This window comes from Vigna angularis, chromosome 2, assembly GCF_016808095.1.
Source record: "Vigna angularis cultivar LongXiaoDou No.4 chromosome 2, ASM1680809v1, whole genome shotgun sequence".
Classification (NCBI taxonomy): Eukaryota; Viridiplantae; Streptophyta; class Magnoliopsida; order Fabales; family Fabaceae; genus Vigna; species Vigna angularis.
In genome coordinates, this window is record NC_068971.1 from 2,377,999 (window position 1) to 2,405,360 (window position 27,362).

General features: G+C 35.4%; 1 protein-coding gene and 1 long non-coding RNA gene across 5 annotated transcripts; one reads left to right on the plus strand and one right to left on the minus strand.

The window, feature by feature from the left end:
- Nucleotides 1-1,593: 1,593 nt before the first annotated feature.
- LOC128195494 (uncharacterized) lies at nt 1,594-9,088 on the minus strand. The gene is made up of 3 exons (XR_008247116.1): nt 8,705-9,088; nt 5,639-5,694; nt 1,594-3,708 (listed from the first exon to the last, which is right to left on the minus strand). It is a non-coding gene; the product is annotated as an uncharacterized LOC128195494 (long non-coding RNA).
- A 1,060-nt stretch (nt 9,089-10,148) lies between these two features.
- LOC108329587 (ribosome biogenesis protein BRX1 homolog 1) lies at nt 10,149-15,070 on the plus strand. 4 transcript variants are annotated; one of them, XM_052873362.1, is made up of 10 exons: nt 10,149-10,302; nt 11,583-11,809; nt 11,996-12,137; nt 12,403-12,481; nt 12,682-12,806; nt 13,274-13,375; nt 14,201-14,269; nt 14,352-14,450; nt 14,538-14,694; nt 14,847-15,070. In XM_052873362.1, the coding sequence occupies exons 2-9, from the start codon at nt 11,598-11,600 to the stop codon at nt 14,667-14,669; spliced, it is 960 nt and encodes a 319-aa protein (XP_052729322.1). In that variant the 5' UTR covers nt 10,149-10,302; nt 11,583-11,597; the 3' UTR covers nt 14,670-14,694; nt 14,847-15,070. The 4 variants fall into 4 exon arrangements, with proteins under 4 accessions (XP_052729322.1, XP_017419347.1, XP_017419348.1 ...); XM_017563859.2 differs by lacking the exon at nt 10,149-10,302 and adding an exon at nt 11,330-11,488; XM_017563858.2 differs by having other exon boundaries at nt 14,538-15,070.
- The last annotated feature ends 12,292 nt before the right edge of the window (nt 15,071-27,362 follow it).

Here is a 27,362-nt window from a genome sequence, read left to right on the forward strand (position 1 = left end):
ATCCAATATAATTTAACCATATTTCAAAATTCGATAAATTTCTGATTTCCAGAGTTCTTTATTAAATTTCAAAATATGATGTATTTCTATATCTAATGAATTCGCGTTAAGTATCCCGCCTGAGGAGTACGTTCGCAAGAATGAAACTCAAAGGAATTGACGGGGGCCCGCACAAGCGGTGGAGCATGTGGTTTAATTCGATGCAAAGCGAAGAACCTTACCAGGGCTTGACATGCCGCGAATCCTCTTGAAAGAGAGGGGTGCCTTCGGGAACGCGGACACAGGTGGTGCATGGCTGTCGTCAGCTCGTGCCGTAAGGTGTTGGGTTAAGTCCCGCAACGAGCGCAACCCTCGTGTTTAGTTGCCAAGATTGAGTTTGGAACCCTGAGCAGACTGCCGGTGATAAGCCGGAGGAAGGTGAGGATGACGTCAAGTCATCATGCCCCTTATGCCCTGGGCGACACACGTGCTACAATGGACGGGACAAAGGATCGCGATCCCGCGAGGGTGAGCTAACTCCAAAAAGCGTTCCTCATCATTAATATGTTTGCTAGTGGTAATTGCTTCTCAGGAAAATTGATGAATGCATCAAAGATGCACTTGCTACTGCTAGTACCAGTATATCTAAGAATTCTTAATTGGTTGGTTTAAATAGCCCCGGACTGTCGAACAAATGAGTATCCGGAACCTACACCGGGGTATTGACGGCGATTCTCAAATATCGCAGAACAGAATGGGATACGATGAGATAGAATACAATAGAAACAAAGACAAGGGAAACGAGTTATCTACTCTTCTTAACGGTCAAAGCAAACCCTTTCATTCCGAATTACAGATTTCGTGCAATGATAATTTCTTAATTAAAGTCTAAATTATAATAATTACTGTGATTACTTGATTTTGTCTTAAAAAATATAAAAATAATTTTTAAAAATAAATGTAATAACCCAAAATGTAACCATTAACCATATCTTAATCATTACATAATTAATAAGATAGAACAGTTATATATAGACTATAATATATAGTATAAACTTACAGTTATCCAAAACCATTATAAATTTTTAACTTTATATAGAAACTGGATAAACAAAAATAATTACATTATCGATCTAAAGAAAACTAAACTACGGGATCCCTCAGAGAGACCTCATCTCCCTCTACTCACACCCACAAGATGATCATCACAAAAAAAGAACACTACACATACAAAACACAAGCACAAGCAACAAGGTAAGCTAGTTTAAAGTAAAAGAACAATCATTATACTCATCAACTACATTACATACAATCATACATAGTCATTCACCAACATAGGATACTTTATGCATGACACTACAATGATTTGACCGTCCGAACTTAGAATGATTGTCGAGCTATGGCAGGTTGTGCACTTGCGGTGGCTTCTACTACTTTGCAAAGTCATTACCAATGGGTTTCACCATACCACACTCACAAGGTTAGTCTGTTCCACGCCTTGAACCATGTTGGAAGCCCCCAATACTAAGACCTCCTGCTACTCCTCACGACTTTGAGAATGACAGACTATTGGAGTTCAAGGATAACCCTCAAGACTGAGCTCCTGCATTAATTAGAAACATACTTGAACCTCACCAAGAGGATTCACTTTGGAACTTACTTCACCACTTTGAAACCATACTTTCACTTTGAATCACAACTCATAACTTTGATACACATAAAAACTCATACATAATCATACATCATTCTAAATAAATCAAAGCATAATCTTGATCAATCAAGAACAAAGAAGGAAAGAGTAAAACTAACCTAGATCAATCGCTCAGCGACCACACTCGTTGGGCGACCACATAATCCTTTCGCTCAGTGACCCAACTTGTTGTGCGAATACACAAACAGTGTTCCCCAGACCTCAACCTCTCGCTTAGCGACCCAGCTCCCTAAGAGAGACTTGAGACAGTGGTCCAGACCCCCAACTTACTCGCTCAGCAACCTAACTCGCTAGGCGAATCCTGAAACTATGGCCCAAACCCTTCAACCACTCGCCCATCGACCCGACTCACTAGGAGAATGCATATACAGTGTGTTAGACCTTACAGCCACTTGTTGAGTGACTCTACTCGCCTAGGGAGTCTGCATAATTCTGCAGCACCAAACTACATAATTATGCAACCTTCACCAAATTTACCAAATGTAAATATTTTCCCCAACTTCTAATCCTCCTAGAGTGTGTTATATACTTAATTATACTAAACCAAGTGTGTCTAAACTCATTCTAAACAAGTGACTACAAGATATCAACCCAAAAACCTTCAAAACATCAACTTAGAGACTCCAATTGAATTCTACCATTTGTGGCACAATTTCAAGCAACTTAGGGACTCTAACAAGTCCCAAATAACCTATTAAGACTCTTGATGAGTGCATATTTATGCCCACATTTATGCTTTAAAATTAAATTTTTGATGAAATTCATGTGCTTGAATGATTGATTTAAAGAGGATTTATGATTATTGGAATTGTTGGGTTTGAGAATTAAAGAGACGTAAAAAGTGAGTTTTAGCGTATAAAATATTATTGCATGTTCTTACGTTTATTTGTGCAGTTGAAATTATAAGTTCTATTGGTCCAAATGGCAATTCAAGGACCAAAATCAGGTTTTATTTGGAAAATAATGTACAGATGGGCCAAACAGACATACTTTACCCTTACACCTCCTAAATTCCCTACATACACTCCTATTTCTGAAACAGGCCAACAACCAAGCCCAAACACTAGCCTTTTTCTACTACACTTCCCTAAGTTTCCTGTTCATACCCCTCCTAAGCCAAACTCCACCAGATTATGCCACGTGTCCAAATCCTCTACACACAGATCTAACCATTAAGAAACTGCCACGTCATTATTCCTCTGCATACCAAATAGACCAACCACATGTTGTCAAATCATTCCCCTTTGCCACATCATCATCATCTTCCCAGAAACCCTAATTCCCAAATCGTCCTCCACCGACGATCAACCTTGGCGCGCCGCTCCGCCACCATCGCGTGACCACCCTTGTCCGCCGCTGTCGCGCAACCTCCACGACCACCGTTCATCTCCTCCTTTCTCGCCGGCACATCAACGGACCACCACTCCCGCCACCACAGCGCCGCAGATCCAAACAACCACGTCGTCGACCACCATCTTCATCCTCGCGAGCCTCCTCCTGTGCAACGCCGCCGGACACCATGCGCATGTCGCTGCAAGGCCGCCATGAAGCCGCTGCTATCCTCCACCATTAACACCCAAATGCGAGCTGCTCCGAGGTCAGCCTCGCGCACACCCAAGCCACCACCAAGGCGCGACTTTCTAGCCGCCATCCACGAGTTCATCTTCGCATCACCATCATCTCACTGTCGTCGCACAAATTTCACCGTCCTCTTCTCCATTGACGCAAGATCTACACCGCACCATCCGCAACTACGCCGTGACCTCCATCACGCACATCCAGAATCGTGCCACCTATGCTCACGGCCGGTCCAACTTCTCCGCGCCGCTTCATATCGGACCTGCATTAGAAAACCAATTCGCGGCGCAGGCAGAGGGGGAAGCCTTTCCCCAATATCACAAACCCTAATTTTGGGTGGAAGTGGATTGACACGTGGCGGGCACTCATTGGCGCGTCATCTTGAGTAAAAAATGGTCAGTTTTTTGAATCTGGTCAAGGTGGTCAACTGAGGGGATTTCCTGCAATTTCAGAAATTTAAAAAGGGGTTAAAGCGCAGATAGAAGAAATTCAGAGCTTATGTGTAATTTTGGAATATTCAGAAAAACTAAAAGATAAAATTCAGTTGTTGAATTAATTTAATTTGGGAATATCAACCGAAAATATCTTCCAAATAATGTTATAATTATCTAAATATTTTAGTTATTTGGAAGATATAAGATAAAAGATTCTGTCAACTGAATATTCAGAGTCCAAGCCCAATCAAGTCCTATATAAAAAGACACAGGGGAGGCAGAAAAGGGGACTTCACTTCTTTCATTCATTCACCACTTCTCTCTCTCTTATTTCATCTTGTATTCAACTCCATTCATGGAGAGCTAAGCATCTAGGGCTATTCTGCTGTAATTCCATTATGAATTCTGAGGTTAGATTGAGTTAATGCAATTGTTTATTTTGATTTTTGATTTAAGTTGTTTTCTCTCTATGTCTTTCATCTCTCTATCAAATTAAAAGCAAAGATTTTTGCATCATAATGTGTTTGAATCTACATGCATATTGATTATATGAGTTCTAGGGTTTCTAGGTTTAATTAAGAATCTACTTTGATGTAATTTAGGAACTTTCATATGATTAAATGGTTTTTACTATCAATTGAGAATGTACTTTGATTGATTAATAATAATTTCAACTATAATCAATTGAGAATTTACTTTGATTGATTAACTTTTAATTTGGTTAGGAGATTTAAGACTAGACATGATTAAACACAATAGGATTTGATTGAAAATGTACTTTGGTTGAATTCATTGTGAATAATCTAGAAAGGTTTTGCATTTGATTGAGAATTTACTTTGGTTAAACGCATGATCGCCCTCAAATTAATTAAGAATGTACTTTAATTAATTTGAAACTTAAATAATAATCAATTGAACAATTATCTGTGAAAAACCGATGATGAATCTATCTTGGAAAAGCAGTGGAATTAGCCTATTTCATTATAATCGTTTCTAAGTTTCTTATTTGTTCTTTAAACTTTCTCCAAACATCATTTTTATTCTTGAACATTGCATTCATAAGATTCAAATATTAAAAGGGAATTCCGTATTCATTGGGAGACGACTCAGGGTTACTTTAACCCTATCTACTTTCTTGAATACTACTTGACAATACTGAAGTTGCCTTGAAAAATAGTATTAATTTGATAGCTTCAACGACAGCCTATCACTCTCCAAACGGACATTTGAGCACAAAACTCTCAATTCAAATTTTCACTAGTTCACTTCCTCGAAATTGAGTTCAAAACCAAGTTGAACTCTGCCTCATCACCACAACACAATCATAACTCATATTTCTTCCAATCTAGATGCTTGAACATGACATTAAACAACTCATAACCAACCTCAACTACATCAAATTAGTTCACCAACCATTTCTTACCATTTCCCTACCTTAAAACTCATATTTAGACAAATATGGACCTATAACTAAGGGTAACCCTTTCCTCCAACAAGTTAATCACACAATTCACTTTATCAACACAAATCCACATCCTAATCACACATACAAACAAATTCAACCAGTTATACAACATTCATTATCACACACATCATCAATATCACCCAATTAGTTCCATTATCACTAACACACAATAACATTTTTCATCCAAAGATTTTAGTACTCAGATATCATTAAACTTATACCACATACTTCAATTAAAAGCAAATCCCTTATCTCTATAAAACTTCCACAGTTGTAGAATTTCCCAACTGTAACTTACACCTTAAGGAACTTCTAAAAACACCTACAAATCACCGATTGGTGATTGTAGAGAAACTTTAGAATCTAAATAGAGTCAAAAATTGAAGAAGGACACAAATTGACACATGGAACAAAAACTCCTTGCATGGTGAAGAATAAAGAAAATGCCATGAAAGAGAGAATGAAACTTACTTGCTCTAATCATGAAACTGATCGGTCAGATAGGTAACCCTTGACTCCAGAATCGCCTAGACACCTCGTGATCATTGAATAGATAATTTAGGAGTAAGAAATTGTAGAAAAAAGTGAGAGAGAACAAAGATAAACTTTTAAAGAGATGAAGTGTTCTTAAAATAATGAGACGGGTTTAAAAAATTCTATTTATATTATAAGATTATTTTATAATAAAATACTCAGTCTCATTATTTTAGTACACCTACTTACTCTAATACTTTATTTTTTAAGTTCTTACAATAAAAATTTTAACTTTTAAAAAAAATATAATAATAATAAATGAATCAAGATGAAAAAATATCAATTATGTTAAAAGTATATATATATATATATATATATATATATATATATATATATATATATATATATATATATATATATATATATATATATATTGTCGCAACCGGAATCGCGACGGGACGACGATCCAAATAGAAACGGGTTTTGAAAAGAGATTTTGGAGTCGCCACCATAGTTTATTTTGGAAAACTACGGAAAAACCATAAAATGATAAGACACGGTCCGCGAAAACCAGATTTTGGGTTCGGGAGTCGGTTACGCGTAGGGAAGGTGTTAGCACCCTACAACGCCTGCCCTAAGGCAGTACCTTTAACTAAATGCACGAATATGATGTGGTTTTCAAAATGTTTAACTATTCCCTAAAATAAAATTCTAAATAAACAAAATATATTTTTTTAGTTTTTTTGGGCCCGACAAGGATTGACCTTGCTCATACGTATTCTCATTCAAAATGAGAAATCAGGGTTATGTAGTTCTTTTAGAAACTGCTAGAAAAGTTTGTTTGAGAGATTTGTTTGAGAAAATGATTTTGGATTTTTGGGAAATGAACCTAACAAGGACTAGCCTTGCTCCTACGTATCTCCACTTTTGATGGAGAATCAAAGATCACGTAGTTCTGCCCAGCAATATGGTTCGTTCGTTTGAAAGTATTAATATTTATAGTTTTTGTAGATTTTATATTTTTTGGTATTTTTATTTAAGAAAGAGAAAAGGTTTTAAGCACAAGGACGATGCGAGCGATCACACGTGTGCTTAACCTTTAAAACATATTTTTTGTAATTTTTATTTAAGAAAGAGAAAAGGTTTTCAGCACAAGAACGATGCGAGCGATCACACGTGTGCTTAACCTTTAAAACATATTTTTTGTAATTTTTATTTAAGAAAGAGAAAAGGTTTTTAGCACAAGGACGATGCAAGTGATCACACGTGTGCTTAACCTTTAAAACATATTTTTGTAATTTTTATTTAAGAAAAAGGAAAGGTTTTTAGCACAAGGACGATACGAGCGATCACACGTGTGCTTAACCTTTAAAACATATTTTTGTAATTTTTACTTAAGAAAAAGAAAAGGTTTTTAACACAAGGACGATGCAAGCGATCACATGTGTGCTTAACCTTTAAAACATATTTTTGTAATTTTTACTTAAGAAAGAGAAAAGGTTTTTAGCACAAGGACGATGCGAGCGATCACACGTGTGCTTAACCTTTAAAACATATTTTTGTAATTTTTATTTAAGAAAAAGAAAAGGATTTTAGCACAAGGACGATGCGAACGATCACACATGTGCTTAACCTTTAAAACATATTTTTTGTAAATTTTGTATATATATAAATATTTTATTTTTTATATATTATTAAATAGGCGTTTTAAAATAAATAGATATTTAGAATAAATAAATAAAAAATAAATAAAATCGATAACAACGACAAAAAATAATAAAATAAAAAAAACAAATAGAATAAGATAAATAAGGGCACAAAATAAAAAATAAATAAGTGATAAAAATAAAACAAATAGTGGGGGTGCCTAAATGAGAAACTAGGGCTGCAGAACAAAATTGGGGCTCCTTTGGTTTGTAGAAACGGAATGGGCTTCAACCCAAACAGAGGGGGGTGTAAATGAGAAATGCGCGTCAACATGAAGAAGAGGCAGCCCCCGCTAGGCCCAAAGCCTTCTCTATTCAGAAACCCTAATCCTTTCATTCCCAATACTCCTACTCAGTTCCAAAGACCCAAGGTCCCTCTCCCGACCGCAGCGCCGACGGCTTCCGCCAATTTTGACATCGCCGGCGACAGCAAGTGTGCTCGAAACTCAAACGGCGACAACGGCGTTACTGCTTCCAACCACCGCCGCCCGTCCCAAACTCCATTCGACTGACAGCTGCGAGCCGCCGCGCGTTACCGGAGGGAAACCGACCTTTCCTCTGCAGCCTCGACTCACCGCCGTCTACCCCGAAGCTAAGTTCACGTTGTCGACGACACCAAGCGCCGCCGGGACATCCGTTCGGTGGAACCTTCACCGCGTCTCGATTTCCCGGGGATCACGCGGAGACCTCCTTTCGTTTGAAATTAGAAATCGCTCTTGACAATTGGCCCGCATGTCCTCTGATCATCGGTTATCTGCTTCGGGTGTTGAGATCGAGTTTTTGTTGTGGTTTCTGTATGCAGGTTGAAGAGATGAATGGAGGGATGAAGGTTTTTGTGAGATACGCATAATGGACGCCGTTGGAAGTAACAGGGTCGGGAATGAAGGAGGAAAAATGGTCCGGATGGTTTCGGAGGGCTGGAGTCAGTGCCCCTGGCCGCGGTCATGAGGTGTAAAGATGAAGATAAAGGTGATGAAGGCTGATGGATGTTGGCCGCGTATGAGGGTGGGGTTATGAGGCGTTAGCGGTGACACAAGGATGAAGGCGTTGGAGGTGATGAGCTGGGCGTGAACGAGATAGGCCGTTTGGCCGGGGGACAAGGTGTTGGAGGCGAACGTTCGGGGAGAAGTTAGAAATCCAGAGAAGATGATTGAAAGGAAACGGGGACGAGGGCAGACACTATACACTGGGTATTTTGATTAACGTGTGAAGTCACAAACTACTATGTAATGATCAAACATCCTTCATACGCATAACATCATTTATTCACACCCAATCTCACATTCATATCTAAACACGTAAGCAGAAGCATATATTCTCCTCAGACACGACCAAGAGTTTAGATAAAGAAACTCACCTCCGCAGCTTTTAGACGTTTCTCCTGAGTTCTCCTTCTCCTCTCTTTGGTTGGCTTTCTTTTTCAACAAAGTTGCTCCCTCCCCTGTCCGAAGTGATGTCTCTTGTTTCTTTTACTGATGAGTGATGCTCCTTGTGGCTGACTCCCCTTTTTTCGCGTTTTTCCTCCTTGCAACCCCCTCTCCCCTTAGATAATCTGTTGAGCTCAAATGGTTATCCCTGAGAGGGGTCCAAGGTTCTCCTTCCAATGAAGAAAGGCCCAAGATAATGGGTTCCCCTCTGTTCCCAAGAATACCTCACTCTCTTGAATGGCGTAAAAAAGCCACTTTACAGAGTTCCAAGGATGGGCAGCCGCTCTGGACACCCGTGGCAGCCAACTCCAAAAATGAATGTGCCAGAAAGATGATTCCCAGAAACCCAATGCTCAGCCCAAATTTAAAACACACGCCACTACCTTTGGACGCTCGGTCAAAACCGAGAACGAACGACCGAACGCTCGGACCGAACGTTCACAAGATAAAGCCTCACATCCAAGTCGAACGCTTAAGAGTTACCAAAACGCCGAAACCGATCGTTCAAAACACTAACATAATAAAACGCAAAACCGAACGCTCACAGAAACTTCCATACAGACCGAACGCTTAAAACTCAAACCAAAATAAGACCGAACGTTCATAAGGAAAGCCTGAGGATACCGAACGCTCACAAGCTAAACCTGAGAAAACCGAGCGCTCACAATCATACCAGATTAAACCAAAACCGAGCGGTAAAAAAAAACGATCAGTAGCGCAATTAAATGGGGACGAACGCTTGATCAGTTGTGGAAAAGACCGAGCGTTGAGGTCGAATGAAGAGAAACATGTAGGGCGAACGACCAAAAGTTGGGACATTTGGGGTCAAGAATGGCCGAACGTCATTGAAGGAACTGCCGAACGGTTGATACTGACAATTACCGAACGTCCTATGAAACTGAAATGACCGAACGGTTGAGCAGAAGGCGGCGAGCGTCATTGAGACGGATGGTAGAGTACGATCGGTTTCATGCAGTTGAAGGAACCGAACGCAATCAGAGGAGGATGAACGTTTGAAAGTTGGAACGATCAGGACGAGCGCTTGGGCTGAGAAATGCCGAACGTCCTGAAGGCTGAGGACGAACGGTCACAGCAACCGTCAAGGCCGAACGTCGTTTCCTCATTTTTTTTTTATTTTTTTTTTACCTTTTTTTTATATGCATTTTTTTCAATTTTTTCTTTTTACGAAGAGAATACAATAAAACAAAATTATTTAGTAAATTCGGATGAAATTGAGTGTTGACATGTATATATTTATATATATTTAATAAAAAATTTTACTAATATAATAAAATAAAAACAAAAGGTAGAAAAATAAGGAAAATCTAAAATGCCCAATGTAAAAACCTAATTAGGGTTTTCTGCTTGCCTGGTATTTGAAAAAGGCAGAGGGGGACTGGAATTGAAAAACGGGGAAGGGAGCTAATTGGTTTCTGGAATTTGGAAAGCTGGAAAGAATTAGAGGGAAGAAGAATACTGGATTGAAGAAAGAAGAAAATTAGGATTGTATTGGTTTCACACAACGAAGGTTATTTACGCAAATCTTATCTCTTTACTTGAACTGTTTAAATCACTGGTCAAATTTTCTTATCTTTTCGATTTGTTCATGCGCGCGTTTTCTTAATCTTTTTTAGTTGTATTTCCTCTGTTCTGCAAATCTGATGCATGATTTCTTAGCATTATTGCGATAAATTTTTGTGTGTCATAATTTTTTGTGTCTCTGTTGATTCATGGATACGGAATAAACAAGAAACCATAAACAAAAAATGACATTATCAGAGATGATTTAAAAAAAAAAATTAAAACCCAAGGTCACAAACACAGAGAAGAGATATGGCTTTCGATTTCAAAATTTTGGATGGTGAGATAATGAAAACCACGTCGCGCCAGAGAACATAATACGGTGGTTGAGCGATGCTTCCGGCAAGTGGTTTCGTCAACACCAATGACGGTGGCGATGATTGAATGACTCGACGCAGGAAACAGTCAGCGACAACGGCGCGGCCAGCGATCTCGGGGTTAGGCGGCGCAGCACAAGTTGATGGTGGTAAGCGTTAGGGTTTGCGGTGGTGCTCGACCTGAACAGAGCAGAGGACGGTGGCCGTTAGGGAAATGACGGGGTGGCGATCGAACCCAACTGGACGAGATTCGGTGTTCGAGCGATGCGATGCAGGAGGCCGACGTTGGTGACGCTGTGTCTACCGGCGGCGATGTGGTGCGACGCATGCAGTGGTTACCGGCGACGATGAGGCCGGCGAACTGGAGTGGTGGCGCAGGCAGTGCAGTGGGGAGGTGCTAGGGTTTGCACGAGTTCTGTGGTGGAAGAAGAAGCTTCAGGTTTTTTAAAAAGTTTAAAAACATATAAAATAAAAAAGTTAAAATAATAATTAGAAATTGGATGTGGCTGGACTTGACCCAATTAATTTAATATTTTATATATTCAGAAGGGACGTATTTGGCATCACCGTAAAATTTGGGTATGCAAGAAGAAAAATTGGCGGTGAAGGGAAAAGGCCCCTAAAAGTCGTATATGTGGGCTTTCCGTAAGGCCCATCGGGAAAGAATCTTGTTTAAAAAGGCCCAATTTAAGCATAGTCCCTTTGCCAAGTAGAAAAACCTTTTGCCCCCATTGCTGCAACTCATTCATTTATTCATTTGTCGCCACCACCGGCGAAATCCCAAACCAGTTTTTCTATCATCTCTTCCCACCGCAGGTGCGTTTATTCTCTGGCGGGCACCTTGCTAAAGGGTCGTTGGCAATTTTTTGTTTTGTTCTGTTTTTGTGATTGTCGTTCTTGGTTTTTGCAGATTTTGAAGAAGAAAATGGTGAAGAAGAGAAAGCGCAGTGAGAGTGGTGAAGTTGTTGCACATCCTAAAAAGGAAGATGCTGCTCCAGAGAGACCGGTGAGGACCCTTTTGGGTTGGAAGGATAAGAGTCAAGTCACTGATGAAGTAGAAGACAATAACGTTGCTTCACCAATATTTAGGAACAAAGAGAAGGTTTTGGTCACTTGCTCTAGGCGTATCAGTTACAGGTACAACCTAATACACACCCCATAACTTTTAGTTACAGATTTTGTTGCTTTTTCGAGTTTGGATTACTCTAATTTTGTGTCTTGATTTGCAAAGTTTAAGGACAGAGAAACCTTGGATAGTGAGTTAGGTTTTGTATATTGTTATGGTATTCATGGGTGGAGTGATTGTTTTCCATTAATTTGTAGGTACCGACATTTGATGTTGAACTTGGTGTCACTTTTGCCGCATTGCAAGAAGGATAACAAGGTTGAATCAAAAGAAACTAAAGGCGCCACCCTTAATGAGCTTGTTGAGCTCAAAAGTTGTTCTTCGTGTTTATTTTTTGAGGTATTTTATTTATATGCCACAAGGTTTTTTCAGTGCCGTGTTACTTCAATTTAGGATTGATATGTTGTGCTGTTCTCTAGACTAGTATTTGCATTTTCTTTTTGCGCTATTTGGAAAACCTGAAGCATGCTAATGGGTAGGGGAATTCTATGTTGGTCACAACTGTTGATGCTATTTCAATGAGATACGGTAGTCGTGAGTTTGAGTCTGGTCAACTTGTTATATTCTATTAGTGTCTTCTCTCATTTTTTATTATCAATTTCAGTGCAGGAAAGCAAAAGATCTTTATCTCTGGATGGCCAAATGCCCCAGTGGCCCATCTGTAAAATTTTTAGTCAGTGCAGGTATATTCCGATTCAATCATTGTAATGTTAATATAACACTAGTTTGCTTGCTCTGATTATTTAGAGTTCTGATGTCTGTATACTCTAGGCATCACTGGTCATTCTTCCCAGTGAACTATGACTTTTGTGTTTCTCTCTCTATATCGACCATTTTTTATACACTTTTAGTGATTTTCCTTTTTCCTCCACTGTTTTTTCAGTTCATACAATGGAGGAGTTGAAGCTAACGGGAAATCACCTAAAAGGTTCACGTCCACTTTTGACGTTTTCTGCAAATTTTGAAAAAGATGCACATTGGAAACTGTTAAAGGAGATGTTGTTACAGGTGTGTTGTTGGTTTCTTTCGTTGCAAGCTTTTTCGTTTTTGTCCATCTAGTTCCATCCGAGGAAAGATGGATTTCTGTAAACTTATTTTGATAACTCTCATATGTGCACTTTCATATATAAGGTAAAGGTTAGCTTAATGATTTCATCTTATTTTTATGATTCGTGATGTTGTACACCATGAATTTCCGGCCAAATTAAGAACTGCTTCATGTGCTTTCTACCAATTTAATTGGAATCTTACATTTTTGTCGTCATATATCTTCCTACGATTTTTTTCTCAATTTATTATGTCTGATCAATGAAAATTCAATTGATGTTATTGTTATGCCCATCTATTTTACATAGTTTATGTCATATATCTGTTTAATGTATATTTTCTGTGTGCAGTTCTCTCTATTTCTGATACTGTTTTTTGTTTACTGTATTTGATAATTTCTAATATACTATTTCTTTCCTTTTGTTTAGATATTTGAAGTACCAAAGGACCATAGAAAGGCTAAGCCCTTCCATGATCATGTTTTTGTTTTCTCAATAGCTGATGACCATATATGGTTCCGGAATTACCAGGTTTGTGTCTGTATTCCGGAATTACCATAGACTATTTTTGCATTAATATAAAGGTTAAATCCTGGAGATTATTGTTAGGAGCATCTTTTCTGCCTATTTCTATACAAATTAAGTCTATGCATTGTTATTATAAACATGTTTATTGCTCTTTTTAGCCACATGTTAATGGTTGAAGTGAAGTTTGGGTCGAGCATTTTTAACCTTTACTCCTTTACTTTCTTATAAACATTACTCAATTATCACCTTATCTATACATTTCAATTTGAAGTTTTAGTTTTTGACAAGACTTAGATAATATATAAAGAATGGTTAACCACAGGAATTTTGAAGATGGAGGATATTTGACCATTATAATGAGTTTAAATTTTATCTACTACCGATGTAAAACAATTTATTTGTAAATACATTAATATGTTCCGCTATGGTATTGTTTTGTAAGCTCAAAGGTTAAACTATGATGCATGTAATGTTTTATTTTATTGATCATCTTTATTCATTTAATTATGGTCAGTCTTACCAGATCAGTGATGATCGAATCAAGTGCGGATTTTGGTTTGACCTGTGCGTGCCTGCAATAGATGTTATACTCCGTTTTTGTTGGACAATATACCGTTAGATTGAGTCATTTGTGTTATACTCATGACATGGTCATTAGAGGACAATTGTTACTATTAGTTGTTCGCAATACTCCTATTTAATGCGAACATTATATGGTCTCATTTTCTCCAACTATATAATATTGATTTTTCCATGAGACAATATTGTAGTATTTTCTACCTGTTGCTAATGCCTACTGAGGAATGTTACATCTTTATTCCCTTGCAGATTTCTACTCATCATAATGAATCAGACAAATTACCAAGGGGAGGCCTTGATAAAATGACATTGATTGAGGTCTGAAAACTGGTTCTTGATGTATCTTTTGATCTTTCAATTTCTAACATTCATTTAACCTATTAGCAAACTATTTGTTTAGGTCGGTCCACGGTTCTGCTTGAACCCAATTAAAATATTTGGTGGCAGTTTTGGAGGCCCGACATTATATGAGAATCCATTTTATGTATCTCCAAATCAGGTACCAATCAATATATTTTTCATGTATGCTTTGAATTTCTCTAGCTTTCTACTAATAATTATATCTGTCATTGGTTGGTTGTGATAGGTTCGGGCTTTGGAGAAAAAGAAGAAGTCTGGAAAGTTTGCTAAGAAGGTCAAAGCAAAGACAAGGAGGAAAATGCATGAGATGTCTAATCCTCTGGAGCCTGATGAGTTTGCAGATATGTGGAAAGATTGATTTTCAATACAGCCGCATCTAAAGCGTAAGAAAAAAAAAATCATATTCCACCTTACATCATGAGATGGAACATTTGGTTGTCAGCAACAGCTGTTGATGTGAATTGCTTTATATCTTCAGTTGGAGATATAGACTGTACTTCTTTTTCTTCAATGTTATTTTCTGTTATGCTTGCAGAGGCTGGTTGTTCTCTTATCAAACATTGATTTGGTGGAAATTAAATTTTGGCAGAGAAGGTTCCAGTTGAGTTTGAGATTAGGTTTGAACGATATGTTTATTGTAAGCTTCCACCTGTAGCGATGGAAGTTCTATCTGAGCTTTCATCTCCTGTGGAGAACAACCTTTCTTTTGTATCTCACCCACCCAAAGTAATCAGATTTTGGCCTATGACATTTTTACCATGTTTGTGTTTTCAATATGGTTTGTTTCGGGTGGCTCTTCGACAAAACAAAGAGATTGAAAGTATTTTAGTTGATTTGTCCTTTTTTTAAAATTAACAATTTTTGGCTTCTTTATTGGTCGTTAATTTCAGGCGTACTTTTGTTTCTGGTTTTCTTAACAAAAGAGAAGGGTTTCCAAGGCCCGAATTGCGCCATGGGCTCCCAAGTTGTGATTTTCTTTCTACACAGTAGGAATATCTCCCTGCACCCCCAAAAGTACTAAATGATCAAATTGCCTTTAAACAAATTTTTGAACTTGGTGGTACCACAAAATTATATCTTCTGAATGTTTCACAATTTAATTTATCATTTCAGAATGAATTTTTTGGAAGAGGCTATAAATTATTCCAGAAATTTTTTGGCATAAAAACACTTTTCTTTTGGTCTTATGCAATATTTTGAAAAATTAATCCGAAAAGTAACAATCTAAACCTATGAAAGCGTGCAAAGTCATGTTAAGTACTTGAATTATAGGACACTTAACTTTTTGATTGATCAAATTTAAGAGCTATAAGCCGATATTCTAAAAAAAACTTATAAATTGATGATCTTTGGCTTGAAAAATATTACGAATAGAACAGAAGGATATATATACTTCCTCTTAAAATAGAAAGGATTTTTCTTGATTTTAAAATATATAATTGTGAAGGAAAACCGTGTTAAATAATAATAACTAATAAATCACCGATAACTCATTATCCTATCTACCTAGTGTGATACCACGACATAGTTTTCATTATCAAATACTCATGAAAGCATGTCACGTCTCAAACATAAAATAGTGTCCCATGTCGGTGTAGAACATTGGTACAGATACTACCAAGAATAGTGGCAGTATATGCAGATAATATATGTATAATTTGCCGTATTTTTCTTCCTCAAAAGGAAAACTTTGTCAACACACTCTTTTAATTGATAAAATTTGAAACAAAACAAATAATCATAGAAACTAGTATGTTAAGATAACCTTTCAAAAAAATATATTGGAATTGCGTAATACTACGGATCATGTATGAGATGAAAGCAAGTTTAGCACGCAATTAAAATACTTCATGTCACACTTTTCACCAAATTTTTTAATATTGTTTTCACATTTTTAGTTACAAGTAGTATGAGAGTATTGATAAAAGGTAATTCAGCATTCAAGTAATATGACCGTTCAGATAATACAGTAAAATCTTAATTTACAATTTATATTTATAGATTTCGAGATAAATTTATAATTAATCTAAACCTAATCATGATTCTATATACTTTACCTTTAAATTTGATTATCAGAAATATTTAAGTAATTGGTGAGTGGCCAATTGACCAGTATCAATTGTTGAAGCATCAGAGTTAAGATACGTTTTAACTAACTACAATATCTCGTTTAAGTATATGAATAAACACTTACTAGATGATGATACAATATCATTTATAATATAATTTTAATACGATTTAGATCATATTATTTTTTAATCTCAACTTTAACCAGTCGTTTTAATATGGATTTAGATCCACATTATTTATTCGTGAATCTCAACTTTAACCATAACATTTTTGTCCTTTAGCTAGGTGAATAGATATGATATTCCTCAATCATGACTTACAATTATCTGATATGATCATTGATTTTCTTAATGGGAATCACTTTTCTAGAAGTGTAGTCTTTGGTTAGCACTTAAAGTCACGGCCACAAAATAAATGTTGGCCTCATGTAACTCCAAAAGAAACAGAACATATTCCAATGTTAACTCTTAAACCAAAAATCCAATCACCATTTCTTCTTTACATTTCTGGTTCTAATTGGCCTGAGACATGAACTGAGACATGTTATATTTAAATATATGTTTATGTGGAGTTGGAATATGTGAGTGCTGGGTGGCTCTCCAACAATTTTCTTAACCTTCCATCAACCACTCCCACTCACTTATTTTATTCCAATTTACCCCACAAAAAGATTTTCCTTTTTCTCACCTTAATCCACCAACTAAGTGACCATTCTATTTTCCAAATAACCCCATTAATCACACACCAAATCCATTATGTCAGTCCACAGATTTCTCCTTTTAGAGTACAATGGATCACATAATTAAACCTCTTAACTAGCTTATTCCATTACAAAAAAACACTAACCCCATTATGTGTTTCTCCACTGTTTTCCCATGCCAGACCATAATAATTATTATCATTATTTCTATCAATTGCTGCACTGTTGTCGTTCAACCAAAAGATCTTCATGTTTCCTCTTTCACAGTGTAAACGATTCTATGAATTTATATTGCTGAAAAAAATAAATATTTAAACTAGCTTAATCTACTTAATGAGACTCACATTTTCACAAACTCAATATTTCAGGTACGGAATTGAGTCCCTTACTCAAAGTAGGTATTCCAAACGGTCCTTAAGATAAGTTATTTCTCAAAGAAATTTCGATACTCAAGTCAATAATATGACCGACCAGTTAACACAATAAATGATGTATATAATGTGCATGATGATTTTAAAGTCATAGAAACTTTTATTTATAATAGTTGTGATTAGTCTTTATCTTTTGTTGCCTAATAACGACCCAATCATATATTAATTTGTATTACACTGATAATCTGACAATACTGTTAGGTCTTACTGACACGGGCTAAAGAAACTTTATTTATAATAATTTTTTTTAAAATAAATGTTATATTGCACTTCCTCATATTTTTAACAAACTATAATACTGTCTTTTTTTCTTGTATAATTGGGTGTAATTAAGAAGTGTGACTAATAATTGTATTGTCGTGTCTCTTAAACTTTTAGGGGTCCTATTTAGAGACTTTAAAAGCACAACAGTTTCAGGTTTCTTGTTCCTTCTTTTGTGTTGGTTGCTTCATTGATACAACATCAATAATCCATTTGGAAGTTACAAAACAACCAACCGAATAATAAGTCACACATTATCCGAATTAGGTTCCTCAAAGGATACTTATCAAGAATACAATAAGTGTGTCGTGATTTAGTTTATTTCCAAAATAAATCAGACTTTCATATTTTTTAAGTCATCTTTAAAAAGGTTGTTTTCAAGTTTAATTTAGAACAAAGAGACAAATTTAGGACATCTTTTAGATTTCCCTTTAAATTTCTACATATGTCTAATAAGATTAGTTTCTTTCCTATAAAGTTAATTTCGAGTTGAAAGACTTAAACAAACTTAAAAATGTGATTTTTATTATAATTTTATTTAAAATATTTTTTTCAAACATTTTGAGTTTTTTTTTTGTTTTAAAAAAATTTTGAAGATTTTTTTTACTTGGAAGCTTAAATTAATCCGTACTAAAAAAATGGAGACCTTCTTTTCTTAAAAACTTAAAACAAGAGTTTATCAGTTGGACTTTGAAATGATCCTGATAACTCTAGAATCACCTAAAATTCTCTCAAAGATAAGTCTACTAAAATCACTTACATGAGTTTTCATAAATCATATTCTTAGTAAACTTTTGTCGTATTTGGTCAAATGATTTGATGAGTTAGAATTTGTGATCTCTGATATTTATATATATAATGTTAAATAAGAAATTAAATGTGCAATGTGAGAAATGTTAGTTGAAATGATGCTAAATCTTACTATACAAACTTATTAATTAGTCATACTAAAATAAAATAAAATAAAATATTGAAAGATGGAGTTACTATATATACGAGACAAGTTCCTGAGGGCCTCCTTTGGAAAAGATAGAAGAAAGAAAAATTGCAGCAATTGATGCTCCAAACACAAGAAAAAGAACCAACAATGATTTGAAGTTTCACACAAGACAACCTCAAAGAAAAAGAATAACCAGATGGGCGTTTTAGTAACTTCCGAACACTCTCTTTCATGGAAGATCCGTAACTGTAGCAGTTGTACTTAATCATGTACTATAAATTGATTAAACTCTATCACATCCACACCATCCCAAAATCAAAAACCAGTTTCCAAAGAAAAAAAGATTACAACTTTGTAAAAAAAAGTAGTAAAAAGAATGAACTCAAGCAGAAGAAGTGAATCAGAAGAAGGTGGTTTGAGAAAGTTGAGTTCTCCCATAGCTTACCTGTTTGGTGGCTCAGCCCTGATGCTCGCAGTCATAGCAGTTGCATTACTCATCATAGCTTGTTGTTATCGTAAACATTATTATGCTTCGAACTCAGCCGGTGATGAAGAGAAAGCAGCAAAGATGGAGGAAAATAAGGTTAATATTTCAGAGCCACAGATTGTTGTGATCATGGCTGGTGAAACCAACCCTACTTATTTAGCCAACCCACTCTCGTGCACAGCGTAGACTACTTACTCTCACGTCAACTAGAAATAAGACCAATTCATAATTTATAAATGGGTGCAAACCTCACATTATTTTGTGGAATTGAGTTAGGTTTAAAGTCTACTTCTAACACTACTTTCTTTCAAACCAAATTTAGGAGGATCACAATCACAGATTTTCTCCATCTGCGGTTTAATTTAGTTTCCTAACATTTTTGTAGTTCTTTAAATTCTTGTTGGATTGATCTCCGACGTTTAAATTGAAGAAAATGAAATGGACATCGTAGCTAGCTTTAGCACTGAGGTGTTGGTCTTTTCATGTAAAGTATTTCAGTATGAACTTTAAACTTAATTCTACGTTACAAAAATTAGTTTATATGATAAAATTTTCATGAACTTGTATATTTTAAATTGATCTTCTGGATCGTTGAGTGAGTCTTCCAACATTGTTATTTTGTTCTGACCAACTTTGGATCAAGGAAATTGAGTTTGTTGAAGGCTCGTCCAATGGGAAACTGATGAATACTGTAGAAAGAAGTGGAAAAAACAAAATTAGCTTTCAGTTCAAAGTTAAAGAACTTCAGATGCCTCTCCAAACTAAGAAAAGGAGATGAAAGAAACAAAAAATTTTCAGCTTACTGTTTCATCCTTTGAACGCAGAATGAAGTACACCATCTCATTTAGTTATGAGTAATACATGGTCATAAAAAAATAAATTTTTGTATTTTAAAAAAAAATAAAAAAATAAAAAAGAATAAGGTCAAATAAATATAAAAAATTTAGATGTGTTAAAAAATTATTTATATATATATATAATTTTTTTTTTAATATTATATTATATGAAATATACCGATCAGAATTAATGATAGACAATTAGCAAGTATTATTAGGTTTGATTGCCTAAAAATATATTGTGTTAATGGTTAATTAATGTGTTTGGCTGCCACAAGCACTAGTAAAAAATTGGGTTTTTACAGCGCACATTATGCCACGGTTCAACGAAAACCGCAGCATAATGGTGCGCGGTGGCAGTTTTGTAAATAAATCGAACATATATGCCGCGGTTCTGCTCCAAACCGCGGCATATACTCCAGTCAACCATTGCCTCTGACGCCATGTATGAATAAAAAATTAAATAACGTATGAATATGTCGCGGTTCTCTGGACAACCGCGGCATATACCCCTTCCAATTTATTGCAGGTGCTGACTGGGTCAGAGAATTTGAAAAGTTACAGGGGTATATGCCGCGGTTGTCCAGAGAACCGCAGCATATACCCCCGTAACGTCTTAACTTCTCTGCCAGTCAGAGAATTTCAGAAGTTACAGGGGGTATATGCCGCGGTTGTCCAGAGAACCGCGACATATACCCCTGTAACTTTTCAAATTCCCCAAAAGGCAGTTGGGGAGACAGTTGTGTTGAGCACGTTACAGGGGTATATGCCGCGGTTCTCTGGACAACCGCGGCATATTCTCCTATCTGAAATTAATTTAATATGAATTTGAAATATTTCGAGGTATATGCCGCGGTTGCCCGCTGAACCGCGGCATATAGTTTGAATATAATTTCAAAAATGCCATTTAGTATTATTTATTTAATTAGTATATGCCGCGGTTGGGCGTGAAACCGCGGCATATACCTTTATTATACCGCGGTTAAGTAGTGAACCGCGGTAGATTCCCCCGTTCAGAGTTAAAAAACAAAACTTTGAACAGTGTCTTCTTCCTCGCGCGTTCTCACTGTTTTCGCGTTTCTTCTTCCTCCGAACCACCCATCATCTCAGATTTTGCGTTTTTCACCGTTTAAACTCAAAATTGTTCGGTCATTATTCATTTTTGACGATAAAAACGAGTTTTAGCCGATCAAAATCTTGATTTCGTTGCGTTTTTCACCCTCTCCGCCGCTGTTGTGTTGCGTTTTTCACCCTCTCCGCCGCGGTTCCTCTTCCAGGTATTTATGTCCTTTTGCATTCTTAACGTGATTTCTTCATTAGTTTTTGCATAATGCTATAGTTTTGGTAATGTATGAAGTTTCTATAGTTTTGGTAATGTATGGTATAATTTTTGCTTTAATTTTGATAATGCATGAAATTGTTATAGTTTTGGTAATGTATGGTATGGTTTTTGCTATAGTTTTGGTAATGTGTGTTGTTGTTCTTGTATTATTTATAAACCTTAAAATATTATTTATGTAATATTTAGGAATATGGATCGAAATTGGATTAATTTACCACGTATTAGTGCTGAGTACGAGAGAGGTGTAGAGGAATTTATAAAATTTGCGCAACGTAATGAGGGGAGAACTGATGATGAAGTGAAGTTTAGATGTCCTTGTGTGAACTGTTTGAATGGGAGAAAGTTGAACGCAACTCAAATTAGAGAACATCTTATATGTGATGGTTTTCTAAGATGCTATACAACATGGATCTGGCACGGCGAAAAAATGGATTTTCCCACTGACTCTCAAAGTGTAAATGTTACTGATTCCACCATGGAAGAAGATCGACCGGATGAAGACAAATTGGAGGACATGATCCGTGATGTTGGAGCAGAAAATTTTGCCAAAGCTCATGTGTATGAGACGATGTCGACTGATGCGGAAACACCTTTGTATGTCGGTTCAACTAAGTTCACACGTTTATCAGCGGTGTTAAGGCTCATGAATTTGAAGGCGAGCAATGGATGGACTGATAAGAGTTTTACAGAACTGTTGACGTTGTTGAATGAAATGTTGCCAGATGGAAATACACTGCCCACTCGTAATTATGATGCGAAGAAAATTCTTTGTCCAATGGGTATGGAGTATAAAAGGATACATGCTTGTCCCAATGACTGCATTTTGTATAGGAAAGAGTTTGAATTTTTGACAAAGTGTCCAAAATGTGGCTTATCACGATACAAGTCAAAAAACAATAGTGAAGATAATGGTCAGATAGAAAAAAATGGATCTGCTTTGAAAGTAGTTTGGTACCTTCCAATAGTGCCCAGACTTAAGCGTTTGTTTGCGAATCCCAAAGATGCTAAAAATCTTAGATGGCATGCAGATGAGAGAAAAATTGACGGGCTGCTTCGTCATCCAGCTGATTCAAAGCAATGGAAAAATATCGATCGACAATTCCCCGAATTTGGTAAAGAGTGTAGAAATCTTAGGCTTGGTTTAGCCACTGATGGAATGAACCCATTTGGTAATCTGAGTACCAATCACAGTTGTTGGCCAGTTATATTGATAATTTATAACTTATCTCCTGCATTGTGCATGAAGAGGAAGTACATGATGTTGTCTATGATGATATCTGGTCCAAAGCAGCCTGGAAATGACATAGATGTTTATCTAAGCCCACTAGTTGAAGACTTGAAGGTTTTGTGGGTTGATGGGGTTGAAATATTTGATGCATTCGCTTCAGAGACTTTTATGATGCGTGCAATGTTATTTTGCACCATTAATGATTTTCCTGCTTATGGTAATTTGTCAGGATACAGTGTCAAGGGTCATAAAGCGTGTCCTATATGTGAAGAAAACACTGCAGCTCATCAATTGAAACATGGAAGAAAGACGGTGTATCTGCGTCATCGGAGATTTCTAAAACGTAATCATCCATATCGAAGGTTAAAAAAAGCATTCAATGGAGATCAAGAGAGGGACGAAGCACCAAATCCACTTACTGGCCTTGAAGTTCTTGAAAAAGTTAATAAAATACATCATGTATTTGGGAAAACATCGAAGAAGTCATCTGTCCCGACCCCTTGGAAGAAGAAATCAATATTCTTTGATCTTCCATATTGGTCAAAGTTAGATGTTCGACATTGCATAGATGTGATGCATGTAGAAAAGAATGTGTGTGATAGCTTGATTGGTACATTACTCAACATTCAGGGAAAGACAAAAGATGGAGTGAATGCTCGTTTGGATTTGGTTGACATGAATATCCGAGAAGAGTTGGCACCCAAGGAGATTGGTAAACGTACTTATTTGCCCCCTGCATGTTATACAATGTCTAGACAAGAGAAGATAAGTTTTTGTGTATGTTTAAAGAGTATCAAAGTACCACAAGGATACTCTTCAAATATGAAGAGTTTAGTGTCAATGCAGGACTTAAAGCTTGTTGGCATGAAGTCTCACGATTGTCACGTCTTAATGCAACAGTTGTTACCGGTGGCTATTCGTGGAATTTTGCCCAAAAATGTTAGGCACACCATAAACAGGTTGTGTTCATGGTTCTCGTCAATATGTAGTAAAGCCATCGATCCTACAAAGTTAGATGAACTTCAAGGCGAGATAGTTATCATCTTGTGTCAACTAGAGATGTTTTTCCCTCCATCTTTTTTTGACATCATGATACATTTACTTGTTCATTTGGTTAGAGAAATCAAGTTGTGTGGACCGGTATACTTAAGATGGATGTATCCTATTGAGCGTTATATGAAGATTTTGAAAGGGTACGTTAAAAATCCATATCGTCCTGAAGGTTCGATGATTGAAAGGTATATTGCTGAAGAAAGTATCGAGTTTTGTTCAGATTACATGACATCAACGAATCCAATAGGAGTTCCTCGCACAGCATGGTTGAATAAATTTTCTACAAGTAAAAGCATCCGAGGTGTCAATGTGGTGACAAAAGATCGTGAAGAATTGTTGCAAGCGCATCTTTATATATTGAACAACACAGATGAGGTGATCCCTTTTTTGGAAGCACACAAAGCCATTGTTAAGAATAAAAATCCAAGACAATCAGAGAAATGGCAATTGATGGAGCATAACAAAACATTTATGTCTTGGTTCAAATCTGAAATTGACAAAGAGCCACATTCTTCTGAAACTTTATTGTGGCTTGCAAATGGTTTGAAGTTTGATGTCGTGTGTTGTGCAGGTTATGAAGTCAATAATTGCACATTCTATACGAAGACTTTGGATGGGGCAAGAAAATATACTTTTTGCCTTATATATCCGGGTAAGTCAACTTTGTTAACATAATAATGTTCCATATGTGATTTTAATATTTAATAGTTACGTTATTATGAATTTCAGGCGCCATTGGCAACTTCTTGTTATGTCTATGCAAGACAACTATGCTTTGTGGTTCTGCTCATTGCACAGGCCTCCTCCCACACAACTCAAACAAGCAATTGATTGGTAAGAACCTCAATGTTTGGACTTTCTTTGTTATATAACTGAATGCTAAAACCTTTTTTTATATACAGTTCTATTCCAGCAAGTATGATGATGGGTGGGAGATCAATTGTTAACAGTAGAAAGATTGCTTGGATTTCTCTCAAGGTTTGACATATGCTAAAGTCATACTTTGTTATAATTGTTTTATAACAAATGTTATTAACTAACTATTATCAACTGTGATGATATATTGTAGTGTAATAGACAAAATGGGTCATATGAGTGTGGATACTATGTAATGTATTGGATGACCCATATTGTTCGTTCTCACATCACAAGTCGCTGGGAAACGGTAATATTTAACTTTAACAAATTTAGATTTTTTAACAAATGTTGAATTCATATACACTAAATAAAATGAATTGTATTTTGCAGAGATTCAAGACTACTACACCAGTTCCTGAGAAGTCACTATTATTCATTAGGAACGCTGCTGCGAAGTATATAGTTAGATTATACAATAGCTCTTAGATTTAAACAATGCATTTGATTAGATAGAATTTTCTTAGACTTTGTACTTTATTTGATGTTGAACTACATTTGAACATGTGTTTGTTATGTTCAAATTGAATTTGTGTACATGTTTTTATATGCAGGTCTGTTTTTGTGGTAGTGGATATCACAAAAACAGACCTGCAATTTTAAAAAACTGCAGGGGAATATGCCGCGGTTCTAACCACAACCGCGGCATATAGTGCTTCGTTTTTTTTTAAAACGAGACATATGGCCGCGGTTAGTTCTAGAACCGCGGCATATATTGGAGTCTTATGACGCGGTTGAACCGCGGCATATAGTGGAAATTTTATTTTATTTTTTTTAAAAAATGGATTTAGGCAGCGGTTCCCTCGACAACCGCAGCATATTCCGCAACCTATATGCCGCGGTTATAACCGCGGCATAAAGTCTCTGACTTACTACCGCGGCTGCATATGCCGCGGTTCTGAAACCGCGACGTATAGTGAAAATGAACCGCGGTAAAAGCCCCTCGCTGCACTAGTGAAGCCTATAAATATATAATTCATGTGTAAATAAAATAACTTTGATCTATCCTAAAAGAATAAAGACTTCTTTGAAAAAGATAGCGGACTTGAGCGTTAGAGTGTCTTCTGTAGGTCAACAACCCATCAGAATGGATTGCATTTTGAGACAGAACAAGAAAAAATGATTGACCTTCGGACCAATTCAATCGAAACAAATATTATTTAAATTCATGCATATGTATGTGAATATTAGTTATATATTGTGTGTAATATTGGTTATATAATATAATTTATACATTATATATATTTAATGAACAATATTATTTAGCAGTTATATTATTACTGATTGTATAGAATATTAGTTATATACGTTGTATTCAACAAATATAGTAAATATTTTATTTTATAAATATTGATAACATTAAATACTTTCATATTATCATTTTAAAAATAGTATAACTTTGGGTACTTTTTATCATTCATTTTATTATGCAAAATAATTTTATCAATTACTTTTTTTTTAAATCACGGATATCATAAATATTTATAGGTAGTGAACGGATTTTATTCGATAAAATGAGCAAAGTATAACAATTATCCATCTTTATCTTTTCTTGTCATTTTTAATTACTTCGTGTTAAGAATATTCATTTAATATTTTTATTTAAATTAATTAAAAAAATATTTTGTGAAATATTTTTCATACAAAAATAAAAATATATTTGATTACTATTTGAATTCAAATATTTAATATTCTGTTAATTTTTTTATATAAAAAATATGAATAAAATAAAAATAATAAATTTCTCCATATAATATATTTCTCATGTCTCTATATATTAAAAAAATCCTAAAATTTCCGACGGTTTATACCTATGACCTTGCTCTTATAAATATATCATTTCTCTTATTTTCACTTTCAAATTTTATTAATATAATTACATATGAAAAAATCATATGACTTTAGTTTGCAATAAAAAGTTATACTTCTTTTTATTAAAGGGTTTAAATATATTTTATGTAGGACAAAAGAGTAATGTTAAAATAAATTATTTACAATTTTTTGTTGAACTAAAATTGATAATTATAATTCACCGCACTAAACATAGGGTTGGCGTGAGCAATATCTTTAGACAAAGACGCGTTTTTCTATCCAAAATATCACCTTACTTTATCAAAAATAAATATAATATATAAAAGATGTGGCGTCTCGGAAGCTTATTCGTTTATTATTTACAACAAAATAAAGTTAGAGAATTTTTATTACATAAACAATTTCTAATGCCCTTTTATTTTTTTTACAAAGAAACTTTTTAATGGTTTGATATATATAAATATATATATATATATATATAAATATATAATCTTTTTTTTTTGTTAGTTAGTATTAGATTTATATTCTTAAAATATGACTCGAATGAGATCTAAATCCTATTATATAAAAAATTGTTGTGTTCTTTAGTCAAAAGCTTAAAGGAATTAAAGTAATAAGTTAATAGATATTGAATATAATATAATGTTTACTTTAATTCTAAAAATAATCACATTCCATTTTTATTGTGTACAAAGGTGGAGAAAAGTCTAAGAGAAAACAGTAAAATAAAGGCGGATATAATAAATTTATTTTATTTTATTTTTATAGTGGGAGACAAGTGAGCTGAATTCCACTTACCAATATTACCTCAATTAAGTTTCACACGATTTTCATTGGATCAGACATTGACTTACGATGTTTTTTCTTTTTGCTTTTTGATTGTTGTTCATATTATTCTTTTCAAATAACAAATATCAAATTAATCTGTTAAAGAACGTAAAAATAAAAAAAAATAAAAATGAAAAAGACAAAGAGG

Excerpts from the sequence above, each read along its gene's own strand:
- LOC108329587 (XM_017563858.2), top strand. The coding sequence starts at position 11,598 with ATGGTGAAGAAGAGAAAGCGCAGTGAGAGTGGTGAAGTTGTTGCACAT. Across the intron at positions 12,482-12,681 it reads AAAATTTTTAGTCAGTGCAG|TTCATACAATGGAGGAGTTG; the intron begins GTATATTCCGAT and ends CTGTTTTTTCAG. Across the intron at positions 14,451-14,537 it reads TTTATGTATCTCCAAATCAG|GTTCGGGCTTTGGAGAAAAA; the intron begins GTACCAATCAAT and ends TGGTTGTGATAG.